At 62.6% G+C, this 12,957-nt stretch overlaps 1 protein-coding gene across 2 annotated transcripts; it reads right to left on the bottom strand.

The window, feature by feature from the left end:
• Positions 1-2,705: 2,705 nt before the first annotated feature.
• HMGA1 (high mobility group AT-hook 1) lies at positions 2,706-10,070 on the bottom strand. Of its 2 annotated transcripts, none has more exons than XM_029068255.2 (5): positions 9,994-10,070; positions 6,417-6,530; positions 5,239-5,322; positions 4,254-4,304; positions 2,706-2,920 (listed from the first exon to the last, which is right to left on the bottom strand). In XM_029068255.2, exons 2-5 carry the CDS (start codon positions 6,516-6,518, stop codon positions 2,858-2,860), a joined length of 300 nt encoding a protein of 99 aa, XP_028924088.1. In that variant the 5' UTR covers positions 6,519-6,530; positions 9,994-10,070; the 3' UTR covers positions 2,706-2,857. The 2 variants fall into 2 exon arrangements, with proteins under 2 accessions (XP_028924088.1, XP_028924089.1); XM_029068256.2 differs by lacking the exon at positions 9,994-10,070 and adding an exon at positions 9,879-9,948.
• Between the last annotated feature and the right edge of the window lie 2,887 nt (positions 10,071-12,957).

The following is a 12,957-nucleotide window of genomic DNA, read 5'->3' as shown; positions in this document are numbered from 1 at the left end:
GCGCGGTCTCGGGCTCCGCCGGGCAGCCCAGCCCTGGGAAGTGCTGGATAAGTGGTCCCTGGACCAGAGGGAGCTGAATAGAGGCAGGAGCAGAGGGTGCAGAGTAATCGTGATAATAATGATGGTGTTTGTTAAGCGCTTACTGTGTGCCAGGAATTGTATTAAGCACGGGGGTGGACAGAAGCAAATCAAGTTGAACACGGTCCCTGTCCCGGGTGGGGCTCACAGTCTCGATCCCCATTTTACAGATGAGGGAACTGAGGCACAGAGAAGTGAAGTAACTTGCCCGAGGTCACACAACAGACGAGTTGGCGGAGCTGGGGTTAGAACCCGTGTCTGACTCCCAGGCCCACGCCCTACCCGCTACGCGTGAAGCAGCACTGTGACTTAATGGCAAGAGCATGGGCTTAGGAGTCAAATGTCGTGGGTTCTAATCCCGGCTCCTCCACTTATCAGCTGTGTGACTTTGGGCAAGTCATTTCATTTCTCTGGGACTCAGTTACCTCGTCTGTAAAATGGGGGTGAAGACGGTGAGCCCCACGTGGGACAACCCGATTACCGTGTATCTACCCTAGCGCTTAGAACAGTGCTTGGCACATAGTAAGCGCCTAGCAAATACCATCATTATTATGCCATGCTGCTTCTCCCCCTTTTTGGGGGGTGGAGGTGGGCAGGGCCCAGGGCAACTGACTCGTGGCAACGGGGCTGAGGCGAGATGCCAAAGGGAAAAACAAGCCAAGCACGATGGCGGCGAGCAGGAGCGATCGCAAGCCCATCTCTGGCGTCCCAAGCCAACCTTTAGCCAGGATTGGGATGGGTTTGGGCCCGACCCTCGGGCAAGGATGGAGACTGGGATCCTGACCCAGTTGAGGGTCCCTCCAGGAATGGTTGAATTCGGGAACCGAGGCTGTTGAGCTCAGATAAATGAAGAGGAGATTGGACATCCATCGCTAAGGAGCAGTTGTCCATGGCCGTGAGGCCCAGACCAGGGAGGGAAATGGGCCTGACTTGCAGCAGGAGGGATCTTGGTCGGAAGTGAGGAGCGGACTTGCTGCCAGGGAGGAAAACGGTCACCTCCCTAGCCCGGTTGGCTTCCTGGAGGCAGATGGCTGGACCAGGTGACTTGTGGGCCCTTCCAGTGCTCGGAACCTTACCGGGGGAGGTGAGAAGTTGGGGGTCAGCGGGCTGATAGCCCTCTAGGCTGAACCCCACTGTGGGCAGGGAATGGGTCTCCCAACCACTTAGGACAGTGCTCTGCATGCACTAAGTGCTCTAACGATACCCTTGATGGATCCGTGGTAGAGATGAGAAGCAGCGTGGCTTAGTAGAAGGAGCACGGGCTTGGGAGTCAGAGGATGTGCGTTCTAATCCTGCCTCCTCCACTTGCCTGCTGGGTGACTTTGGGCAAGCCACTTTGCTTCTCTGTGCCTCAGTTCCCTCGTCTGTAAAATGGGGATGAAGACCGTGAGCCCCACGAGGGACAAACCGAATACCTCGCATCCACCCCAGTGCTTAGCCCCTAGTGAGCGCTTCACAAATACCACAATTATTATTACGGGGACACAGCTCTCGGTGGGCCGGGCCTAACTCCCTGGGCGACCGGGGTCCCCCAGGGCCCGTGGAGAGGGACTCGGGGGAGCCTCATCGCCTCTTCCCACTCCAACGTGTCCTTGCTGCCCCTACCCGCCCCCGTGCCCTCGCTGCTGGATCGTGGGTGGAGACTATGGCCAAAAACAGCCTCGGGGGGAAAAGACGAGGATAAGGCCAGGAGGCTCCAGAAAAGGTCTTTATTCAAGTAACTGCAAATAGGAAACTAAAGACATCTCTCGAGGGGCACCTCCTGCCCCGTCTCCAGGCCCCAAGCCTTCGAGGCTGCGCCCCGCCGGGCAGCTCAGCCTGGGAGGCAACCCCGAGGGGCAGGGGAGGGGGAGGCGGGGAGGAGGCCGGCCCCTGCCCCTCCCCTGGTACCCGGGCCCTCTTCCCCATAGGTCATAGCCCTTAAAGCGGCCGATGCTGGCCCCGGGGCTCCTTCCGTGATTTTCAGAGGGACGGAGGGCAAGGGAGGGCAGGGCAGAGGAGGGCAAGGAGGAGAGGCCAGACTAGCCACACTAAAATGTAAGTCACTAAACCGGGGTCAGCAGCGGTCACGGCAGCAGCGGTAGCCGCCGCGGTTGAGAATGAAACTCGAAGTCACCTAGAGGTAGTTTGTGAGTGGCGGAGGCAACGCTGGAGCCCGTGAGGGGGGCAGGCGGGTGGGGAGACGAAGGCCCTCCCCCCCCCCCCCCCCGCTCCCTCCCGCGGCCCCCACTTACAGTCGGGGAGACCGAAGCCCAGAAGCCCGGCAGCTGGGGCCCGCCCGGCCCCCTCGGGTGGGCTGCTGGGGCCCCGGGCGGATGCATGCAGAACCTGGGGGGCGGGCAGAGCGAGGGGCATCCAGGATGCCTCCTCGGGATCGGGGAAGAGGGCCGGGACCGGAAGGGGCCGAAAAACAGCAGCGTTACTTGGGGGCGTGGGGAGATGGGCCAGGTGAGGCCGCGTGGGGTACCGACCCAGCTCGGTCCCCATTCCCTGCCTCCCTGAGGGCCGGTGGGGAGGGGGAGCCCGGAAGCGAGAGGGGGAACGGGGCCGAGGGCGGGGGTGGGCGAGGGGCGCCGGCTGGCCGATCGCCCTCGGCCTCGTCCGCGGGAAACCAGAACGGTGGCTGGCCCGGGCCCAGAGGGCCACGGGGGGGGGGGTTCCCACCGCGTTTCCAGGAGCCCGGGAGCGTATCGTGGAAGTGAGGGAGGGAGGGTTTTTCTGATTCGTCTCCCAGGAGCCACTGTGCCCACGGGGTGAAGCAGCCCCACATGGCTAAGGGTCACTGCTCCTCCTCCTCCTCTTCTGAGGACTCCTGGGAAATACCCTCCTCTTCCTCTTTCTCCTGCGGGGGGGGAGGGGTTGGGGGGAGGAAAATGAGTCAAGCTGGGGGCCTTTCTCCCTCCCCTCCCCTCAACAAAGTGGAGCTGGGAGGGAACGGGAGTACAAGCTGAATGTGGGGGGGGGGGGTGTCCCCCACCTGCTGCGCACATTCCCTCCCCCCCCCCGTCTTTCTCACACACACACACACAGCCCCACGTGCTGCAGGCGGGATGAGTCAGGGCTGAGTGTGTGGTTGAGTCAGCAGGCCCCGCTTTCGGCTGTTTCATTCATAAAAACAAAAATGGAATTTGAGGATCCGCCCCCGACCCTCAGCCTCGCGCGCTGGCTCCCTCGCTCTCAGCCCGCTCCCGGCCCGGGAGGGACGGACGGACAGAGGGGACGCCGGGGTGGGGGAGCCGGGACGCCCCTCCACCGCTCACAGCAGCGCTAGGGCAATATTCAGAGGGAAAGGGCCCGGGGCGGTCCGGGGGTGGCCGGCGGAGACCCGGCCGACCGTGGGAGCGGGGAAAGCTCGGGCGTGAGCGTCCGGGAGCGGACGCAGACGGGGGGACGGGGACGCGTGTGCGCACGAGTCTGCGGGTGCCTGTGTGCGCAGAGCCGGGAGCCCCCTCCGAGGGAGCTGCGGAGAAGGAAACGCCAAGGGGCTCTGGACCACTGTGCCATCTTCATCCTGACCTCCAGCCCCTCCACCCCCCGCCCCCGGCCTCCACCCGCGGGGCCCAGCAGGTGCCTACCCGGGGCAGGGACCGTAGCAGCCGGAACAAGATCGGACCCGCGGCCCTGGCAGGGGGTGTGCGGGGGAGGAGGGGCGGGAAGGCGGCGGAACAGAGCGTGGCTGAGAGCAGCCCTAAGTGGGGGGGGGGGGGGCGGGGGGAGGGGGCAAAGGGAAGGATTGGGGGGTGGGGTCCATTCATGAGGCAGGAATGCAGGGACACCACACGGGAGGCGAGTTTCAGGCCCCGGGGACCCCCGTGCCAGGCAGACTCAAAACAAGCAGCTTCCTGTGAGTCACCCCAGGGAGCAGGGTCGGGCTGGGCCGGGGAACCAAAGCAGGGGCGAGGAGGGGAGGGCTGGGGGTGGGTGGCGGGGGGGGAGGGAGGAAGAGGCGAGAACTGTCATGGGTTTGGCTGCAAGGCCAGGAAGGGCAGAGCCCCTCGCAGGGCTGGGCTACAGGTCAAAGTCAGCCGCTGTGCTCATTTCCCTACACCCACCCTCGCCCCTCGGGAAGCCGAAGGCCGAGGCCCCCCGGAGCTGTTGGGAGGGAGCGTGCCCACCCGACCCCGTCACCCCATCCCACCTCGGCTCTCGTGCCCCGCGCCCCGCCGGCTTCTTACCAGTTTCTTAGGACGACCTCTGGGTTTCCTCGCCGGGGGCGTGGCGGGTTTCTGCGGCCCAGAGATGGGAGGCGTTAAGGGGGAAGGGGTGGTCCTTCCCCCGGGGAGCGGGACAAGGCGGGGTCCGAGTGGCATGTGTGCCTCTCCCTGTCCCCTGGGGGGAATCGAGCATCTCTGCCCCTGCTTGGTTAGGGTTGCTCTGGCCCCCTCATGACTCCCCCGTTCCCCCCACCCCCCCACAGATCCACGGGCCCCCAGCCCCGTGACTCAGAGGATATGAGTCGTGAGGCTTAAAAAAAAAAAAAGGAAACCAAAGAAACTTTTCAATAACTTACCCTTCCGCTGTCACATATGGCCCCTTCCCCTACCTCAGGGCGGATGGGGGACACGGGGAGCGGAGGGGGGACAGGGGGATGGCCCGCCCAATGACTCACCTCCATCTTCCATCAGTGACTCTTTAGGAGTCACCATGGTGGAGAGGATGGGGTTGGGGGGGGGGGGGCGGGGGCGCGGGGGGCAGGCGAGGTGGAGGCTACTGCCTCAGCCCTCTGCTAGCATCTTCCCTGCCCCCACTCCATCCCCAACAGGCAGCCTCTAAGCAGGGCAGAACCCCGGGCCCTCTGTCTCTCAGACACGGAGCCGGTCCATACCTTCCTCCTCCCTACCACCGGGGAGTGGGGCTGGGGGGAGGCCTGGCGGTGGGGGATCGGGGAGAGGCGCCCCCTCCCACCCCTCCATTCAGAAATAGGTCCCGGTTATCCTCCGGATTCTCATCATCCCGCCTGGGTTCCGCCCACTTCCCATCTGGGAGTGGGGCACAACTGATGCTTTAGATCCCCCAGCCTACTGGGAAAAGAGCTGAGGGTCTCTCGCCCCAGGAGACCCCCCCCAAAGACACACACACACACGAAGAGGTTCCGGGACCCTCCAACCCGAGGTTTCCAACCAACGCACATCCTCCTCGGGGATCCCAGCCCAGACTCACCCGTCCCTTGGCGGTCCCCTTGTTCTTGCTTCCCTTCGGGCGGCCTCGGGGTCTCTTGGGAGCGGGGGCCTCGCTGGGCTCCTTCTGGAAATCAATGGGCGGGGGGCGGTTGAAGACCAAGAGGGAGACTCTGTCCTCTCGGTCAGCCCCCGGGGCTCCCGTCCATCCTCACTCCTCTCATTGCTGGGTGAGACCATGAACCAGCCCCTACCTCCTTTTGGACCTCTGTTTCTCCCTCTGGGAAATGGGGAGAACCCTCTCTGCCACAGGGATACGGTCATCAAAAGTGAGAGAAGCTGGGGATCCCCTGCCCTCTTTCACCCAGCCCCTGGGTAGGAGCAGCAGGTGACAGCGGGGAGGAGATATACATCCCCAAGGTCTCTCAGAGCCCCCAGAAGTGTTCCTTCCCTAAAACAATGCAGAGCCTATGGGTGGGGGAGAGAAGAGAAGGGAAAAGAGGAGAGAGAAGAGGAGACTCAGCCAGAGCCAAACCTCTGCAGCCTCCACTCCTTTCCTCCCCTTCCCCTAGGAGTCTCTTCTGCCCCCTCCACTGCCTCAAGTGGGAGAGAGCTCCAGGGGCAAAGAGATGGGGTTGGGAGGGGAAAGGCTAGGAAAGATCCAGGGCAGGTCCCACCCCTGTGGAATGCTGCTTCTGGGGTGGAGCAGTTGTCCCGCAGCTCAGTCCCAGAGTCTGTTGGGGCTTCTGCTCCAGAGCATCATGGCCGCGATCTGGTTCTCCCCGCTCCCAGTCCCCAGCACCCTGACCTCTCCCCCTGCTCCATCCAGCTCTGCCCGCTCTCCCAGATTCTCAGGGCACCTGGGCCACTGTGCAACGCTCCCACCTCCCCTCCCAAGCGGCCCTGCTGTGGATCATGCAGCCTCTTCCTGGGCTCCTGACGGACCCCACCAACCGGCCAACTTAACCCTACCGGGCAAGCTCAGCTGCAGGGGGAGGGGGAGCAGGACCGGGAGGCCAGAATCCTGGGTTCTCATCCCATCTCCTCCCACCCTGGGGAGAAAGCTACTTATTCCTCGCTCCCCCGGGGCCTTCGGCTTCCCCCGCTGCCAGGAGTTGAACCCGGGCATCTGGCTTTCCGGCTCCCCCCGTGCCAGCACCCCCTCCCGCAGGGCAGGAGGGGGACGGGGCTTGGCCTCCCCCCGCTCTCGTAACCACTCACCGGGGGCTGTTTCCTGGGCCGACCCCTCCCTCTCTTCTCAGCTCCGTCTTTGTCTTGCTTGGAGGCCTGGGCCTGGCTGGACTTTGAGCTGGACTCGCTCATCTTCCTCCTTCTCTAAGGTGGGGTGTGCCGAGAGAAAAGGGGGACCGGTCAAGTCTTCCCAACCCCAGCCAACTCCCGGCTGACCCCGCCGCTTTTCACCAGGGGAGTCCAGGGACTAGTCAGTTCTGAACATCCAGACCACCACCTGTCCAAGACAAAGAATCCATGGGGCCAGAGCCAAAAGTCCACCCTTTCTTTAGTGGTCCTCATTCCCGGGCTCTCGAGGACACTGCCTCCTGCTCAGCCTGGACCCCACCCCGGGTCTCCCTCGACAGATCACAGAGGGAGCCGGGGAGGTGCTCGGAGTGTGGATTATCCTTGGGGAGAGACCTGGAGGCCCGGGGAGCCTGGCTCCTTCCACGACGCCTCCTTTCTCTCCCAGCTCTGATTTTTGTCTCCCAGGATCATATCTGCCAACTCTCAGCTCAGCATCTCTTGATGCACTGCACATCTGTACATATCCGCTTCCAGACTCTACCACTGAAGCACTTTTTCCTCCCCTGAAAATTACCCTCTCCCCTGTTGGATTGCAAGTTCCTCACGGGCAGGGATTGCGGCTCCTACGTCTCTTGCACTCCCCTAAGTGCTCAGGACCGTATCCCGCACACAGTAGGAGCTCAATAGATAGTTCTGATTGATGGATCGATTCCCCCTCCTCACGGAGAGAAGCCCATCCCCAAGGCTGGGTTCTGTCGCGGGTCACTCAATCAATACATCCATCATTGGTATTTATGGAGTGCTCACTGTGAGCAGAGCACTGTACTTAGGGCCTGGGAGAGGACAGCGCAGTTGGCAGACACAATCCCTGACCTCAAGGAGCTTACAATCCTAAAGGTTCTTCAGGCAACAACCCTCCCCCTGGATTTTGAGGGGAGGAGAGGGGCAAACTCCATCTTCGACCCCAGCCTCTGGCCAAACCGGTGACCTAGGCTCCCCAGACACTGATCTGGTGGCTGTGGGATGAGGGTCCCCCCTAGAACAGGCAGCCACTGCCTTGAGCCAGCAACCCGGGTCTCTTCTCATGGCGGCCCACCCCCGATTTGACCAATCGACCCACCCTCGGGCGCCGTGGGGCCGGATGCCGCTACTTCTCTGCTCCCTCCCTACTTTATCCCTTCGGCAGCATCTCTTCCCTTCCAACACTGTAGAAAACAGACCCAGCCCAGAGCCCGCCCACCACTGCCAGGAGGGATCTGGGTGGCGGGAGACGTGGGGGTCCCCAGGGTTCGACACATTGTAGCGGTCCGGTCAGAGCCCCGGTCTCTGTGGTTGGGATTGAGACTGGGAGCCCCACATGGAACAGGGACCGTGTCCAACCCGATTTACTTGTATCCACCCCAGCGCTTAGCACAGTGCCTGGCACACAGTAAGCGCTTAACAGATACCAGTTACTCTCTCGTGCCTTGCCTCTGGGTACGCCTGCCCCTAACCCAGTTTAAAGGTGTGGAAGATCCCTCTCCCCTCCTGACCACATCATCTCTGAGGAAGAGAATTCCATGATCTCCCTTCGGAAGCCTGTTCCTCCCCCATCCCTCTCTGCCGGGGTGGGGGGGCTACCTAAAGTCTAGCCTAAATCCCTCCAGGAGCAGCCTCGGCCAATTTCCTCTCATAAAGCCAGCCCCCAAGCTCTTCTCAATCGCCTACCAGTCAGACGTCGGTCATCCCTCAGACCTCTCTGAAATCCCTCAACTTTGGGAAAGGCTCAGCAGCTGGCAGGAAAGACTTTGCTCGAGTTACACTGGGCACAGCTCATTCAGCAAAAGCATCTTGTGGAGCTATAGTGCCCGGGGCGGATCTGGCCTTAGCACCGGGGTGCCTGGGCTATCTCGGTTCCCCGTCTCACCAGTCTGGCCCCAATCCTGATCCTGCTGCCTCAGAGCTTCAGGGGCCAGCTCCCCCCAGGGAAAGGAGTCCCCAGCTTTTCCCACTATTAGGGTAGGGGTCCCAAGCCCCCCGTGGTGCCCCTAGAAGCCCCCCAGCAGGAGGGTGAAGAGTGGGCAACTAAAACAACACTTTCAAAGACAAAGCCAACTAACTGCTGCCTGTGAGTACACTACACTTCATAAAGAAATACCATCACTACTGCCAACCTGTTTCCAGCGGGGTCCCGATAGTTCTCCCAGGACAACTATTCTGTATTCTCCTTTCCCAAGTGCTTAGCGCAACGCTCTGCACAAAGTAAGCTCTCAATAAATACCACCGATGGATTGCACGAGACAGGTTAACGCATTCCACCGAACCTAAAGCCAGAGAGAGCTCCTTCCCTGTCCCTAGCTGACCACCGGGTCGGGGGGCGGGGAGAGAGGATGCCCACGGGAGCCCTCGGGGGTCCGTCCCCGGTGGCGGGGGGCTTCGGGGGCCGGAACCTGGGAGTTCTGAATCCTTTGCTCCATCCACCAGAGGCTGCCCCATATCCGCTCTCCAGTGGGGCTCCTGGCTCCCTGCTCACCATTTCCACATGCCGAGAGGAGCTCCTGCCCGGTTTGGGACAGTGCTCTACACACAGTGAGTGCTCAATAAATGCCACCGACCCACCCTCGAGCCCTCCGGGTCTGTCCCACCCCATCGGCACCTAGTTCACCCTGAGAGAAACCAGAACATCTCCAATCCGTCGGAAGCGATCTCAAAATTTTTTCCATCTTCTAAGCTTTTTAGGGTTTCTTTTTAAGGTTTCAGAAGATTGCTTGAATGACTTATTTTATCCCCCTCCCCCCATTTTTTCCTAAAAAGGTTTTTTTTTCTCATTTTAAAGTTTACCTCAAGGAACTTTGGAAGCTCCGCTCTCCAGTGGGGCTTCCTGTCCCCATCTCCCTCATCCCTCCAGCTGGCAGATGGGGAGGTGGGGGATTCTATTTCTACTATTTCAGACCCTTTTAAACAAGGTGGTTTGGTGATTTATCCTGCTTTGTAATTAGTGACTTGCCCTGCTTTGTAATTATGGCCAGTGATTAGGATCTTATATTTCACCGCAGGTTTCCGTTAAAAACTAAACATCAAAATTAATCAGCTAAATGAGAGCCGTTCTGTGTGGTCTGGACTCCCGGCCCCCCCCCCGGGGGCTCAGCAAGGAGTCCCAGCAAGGAAGGGTGTTCTGGCTTCGCCTCCCTCTGCGGGGAGGGAGATGGATGCCCCGAAGCGGAGGGGATACCCGCTCCCCTCACCGCCCCCCGGGCCCCGAGTTACAGGTGATGCTCTCTGTCGCTCAAGATCGTTCAATAGTATTTATAGGGCGCTTACTATGTGCAGAGCACTGTACTAAGCCCTCGGAATGTACAATTCGGCAACCGATAGAGACCCGGCTGCCCGGAGAACGCCCTCGCGTCTCCGCAGGAAAAGGGCCGGGGCCCCATCGCCTCTGACCTTGGGCAAGCCGGTGAGCGGGTCGCAGGGGGAGCCGGGGAAGGGCGGGACAGGAGGCCAAGCCCCCTGAGGAGGAAGAGGAGGGCAAGGGGGCCCACAGGCTGTTTCTCTCCACCTGTTTCTAAAACCTCAGAGACTTCTGGAAGAGTCACCGGCCCAGGGCCACCAACGGAGGAGCTCGGATGCTGGAAAAGGGTCCTGCTGGAGAAGGGGAGAATTAGTGGACGAAGGGAAGAGGGGGCGGGAGGGAATGGGTGGGTGACCGGGGGAAAAATTCCTTCCTATCCCGTGGAGTTTTTAGAAAGTTCCCCAAGAAAAGCCTGGGCTCTTGGGGGGACCCCATACTGACCCCCTCCCTCCGAGGCGAAGGTAATGAGGGGGATTGTGGGCTCAGGGGGGCATCTTAGAGCGGCGGCGTGGCCTAGTGGAAAGAGCCCGGGCTTGGGGGTCAGCGGTCGTGGGTTCGAATCCCTGCTCTGCCACTTGTCAGCTGTGTGACTGTGGGCAAGTCACTTCACTTCTCTGGGCCTCGGCTACCTCATCTGAAAATGGGGATTAAGACCGTGAGCCCCTCGTGGGACAATCTGATTAGCCTGTATCTCCCCCAGCGCTTAGAACGGCGCTCTGCACAGGGTGAGCGCTTAATACCATTATTATTATTATTATTATTTATCTCTCACCCCCCTTTCCCGGGGCTTGGAACGGTGCTTCGCACATGGTAAGCGCTTAACAAATGCCGTCATCATCCTCATCATCCTCATTATCATTACCACCCCTGGCTGGTCACCCCGGATGTCGGCCGGCACCCTAACCGGGGTGGGGCGGGAGCAAGGCCACACCTCCCCCGCCCCCCCAAAAAGTGGGAGGCAGAGGGATCGGTCTCGACACGGCCGCGGGAGCGGAGGAACCTGTTTGGGGGGGGGGGGGTGGGGAGGAGGGCAGGCCGGGCCCCGGGGGGGGGGCGGGGAGGGAGGGCAAAGGGAGGAAGGGGCAGGGGAGGTCCCGGAGCCTCGGGGGGGAGGGGGGGGGGGGTCTCCCGTTCCCCACTCGCTCATCCGCCACCGGGCGTCCCAGAAAGAGGAGAGACTAAGCGGCCCGGGCCCGGCAGGTCCTGGGTTCCAATCCCGGCTCCGCCACTTGCCGGCTGGGCGACCTGGGGCCGGCCACCCCACCGCTCCGGGCCTCGCTCCCTTCGTGCGGAAAAGGGGGATCGAGAGCGGGAGCCCCACGTGGGACGGGGAGAGGAGCGGCCCCCGCCGGGACCAGGTGCGGGGAGCCGCCCGCCGGCCCAAAGCCCCCCGGGGCCCCCGGACTCACGGCAGGGAGGCCAGTCCTCGGCCGGCTCCTCCCCGGCCCGAGGGCCACGGACGCCCGGAGGCCCCCCCCGGAGGCTGCTCCGTCACCCCCGGGGCCGGGAAGCCGCCGCCGCCGCTCCTTCCGACGACCGGAGATGAAACGTCTGGAAAGCCGGAGGGACAGAGAGAGAGGGACCGACCCGCCGGGACCCGCTCCCGCCTCCTCCTCCTCCGACACGGACACCGACACCGACGGGGGCCGCGGCAGCCGCCGCCACCGCCGCTCACCTCCCGGCTGCGCCCAGCCGCCGCCGCTCGGGCACCTTAAAGAGCGGGCGGGGGCGGGGAGGAGGGGAGCCGGGGGGCGGGGACATGCAAATGAACCGGGGGGTTAACCAACGGCCGGAGGCCCTGGCGGCCCGCCGGGGGCGGGGACATGCAAACGAAGCCCGGGAGGGAGGCGGGCCTATGCAAATGAAGGAGGGCTTTCGGGGCGACGCGGGGGCGGGGCTATGCAGATGAGGCAAGGAGTTCTCGGGCGGTCCGAAGCCCGGGGCGCGGCGGGGGGCGGGGCTATGCAGATGAGACCGGGAGTTCACGGGCGGTCCCAAGCCCGGTCGGAGCGGGGGCGGGGCTATGCAAATGGAGATGGGGTTTCGGGGGCGGTCCGAAGGCTCGTCGAAGCGGGGGGCGGAGCTATGCGAATGAGGACGGGGTTTCGGGGAAGGTCCGAGGCCTGGTCGAAGCGGGGGGGCGGGGCTATGCAAATGAGACGCGGGGTTCACGGGCGGTCCGAGGCCTGGTCGAAGCGGGGGGGGCGGGGACATGCAAATTCGGACGGGGTTTCCGGGGCGGTCAGAAGCGGCGTCGGGAGGGTGGGGCGGGGCTATGCAAACGAGAGGCGGGGTTCACGGGAGGTCCGACGCCTCGTCGAAGAGGGGGCGGGGATATGCAAATCAAGGCGGGTTTCACGGGCGGGCCGACGCCGCGTCGGGGGGCGGGGCTATGCAAATGAGAGGCGGGGTTCATGGGCGGTCCGAAGTCGCTCCGAGAGGAAGAGGGCGGGGCTATGCAAATAGGACCGGGGGTGAAAGCGCGCCGGGGGCGGAGCTATGCAAAGTAGGCGAGGGCTTAAAGGGTGGTTGGGCGTTGGGGGCGGGGCTATGCAAATGAGGCGAGGAGTTTAAAGGGCCGCCGGAGGCTCTGTGCGTAGTGTCTGCTTATGTATTCATTCATTCCGTAATATTTATCGAGCGCTAAACTTTGTGCAGAGCGCTGTACGTGTACGGGCACGTATGTATGGGTAGGGGAGGAGGGCGGGGCGGGGCTAATTAGGCCAATTAGAGAAGCGGCGGGGCTCAGCGGAAAGAGCCGGGCCTGGGGGAGTCAGAGGTCATGGGTTCGAATCCCGCCTCCGCCACTTATCAGCTGTGTGACCTGGGGTAAGTTCATTCAGTAGTATTTATGGAGCGCCGACTCTGTGCGGAGCCCTGGACTAAGCGCTTGGAATGAACACACCGGCGTCGGGGAGAGACCATCCCCCTGCCCCATGACGGGCTCACAGCCTGGCCTCGGTTCCCTGGTCTGTAAAATGGGGAGGAAGAGGGGGAGCCCCACGTGGGACCACCTGAGGACCTGCTATCGACCCCAGCGCTCAGAGCGATGCTTGGCGCAGAGTGGCTCAGGGAGAAGCGGCGGGGCTCCGTGGAAAGAGCCCCGGCTTGGGACTCAGAGGTCAGGGGTTCGAATCCCCGCCTCTGCCCCTTGTCAGCTGGGGGACGGTG

This window comes from Ornithorhynchus anatinus, chromosome 7, assembly GCF_004115215.2.
Source record: "Ornithorhynchus anatinus isolate Pmale09 chromosome 7, mOrnAna1.pri.v4, whole genome shotgun sequence".
NCBI classification, from domain to species: Eukaryota; Metazoa; Chordata; class Mammalia; order Monotremata; family Ornithorhynchidae; genus Ornithorhynchus; species Ornithorhynchus anatinus.
Note: the sequence above shows the minus strand (reverse complement) of the source record. Positions and strands in the feature narration are given on the sequence as shown.

What these genes read in the sequence shown, in the direction of transcription:
- HMGA1 (XM_029068255.2), bottom strand. Translation starts at nt 6,518, where the DNA reads ATGAGCGAGTCCAGCTCAAAGTCCAGCCAGGCCCAGGCCTCCAAGCAA. An exon ending in GGCCCAGGAAACAGCCCCCG is followed by an intron (nt 5,323 to 6,416) that starts GTGAGTGGTTAC and finishes ATTGATTTCCAG; the next exon opens with AAGGAGCCCAGCGAGGCCCC. An exon ending in GAGGTCGTCCTAAGAAACTG is followed by an intron (nt 2,921 to 4,253) that starts GTAAGAAGCCGG and finishes CCCCCCCCGCAG; the next exon opens with GAGAAAGAGGAAGAGGAGGG.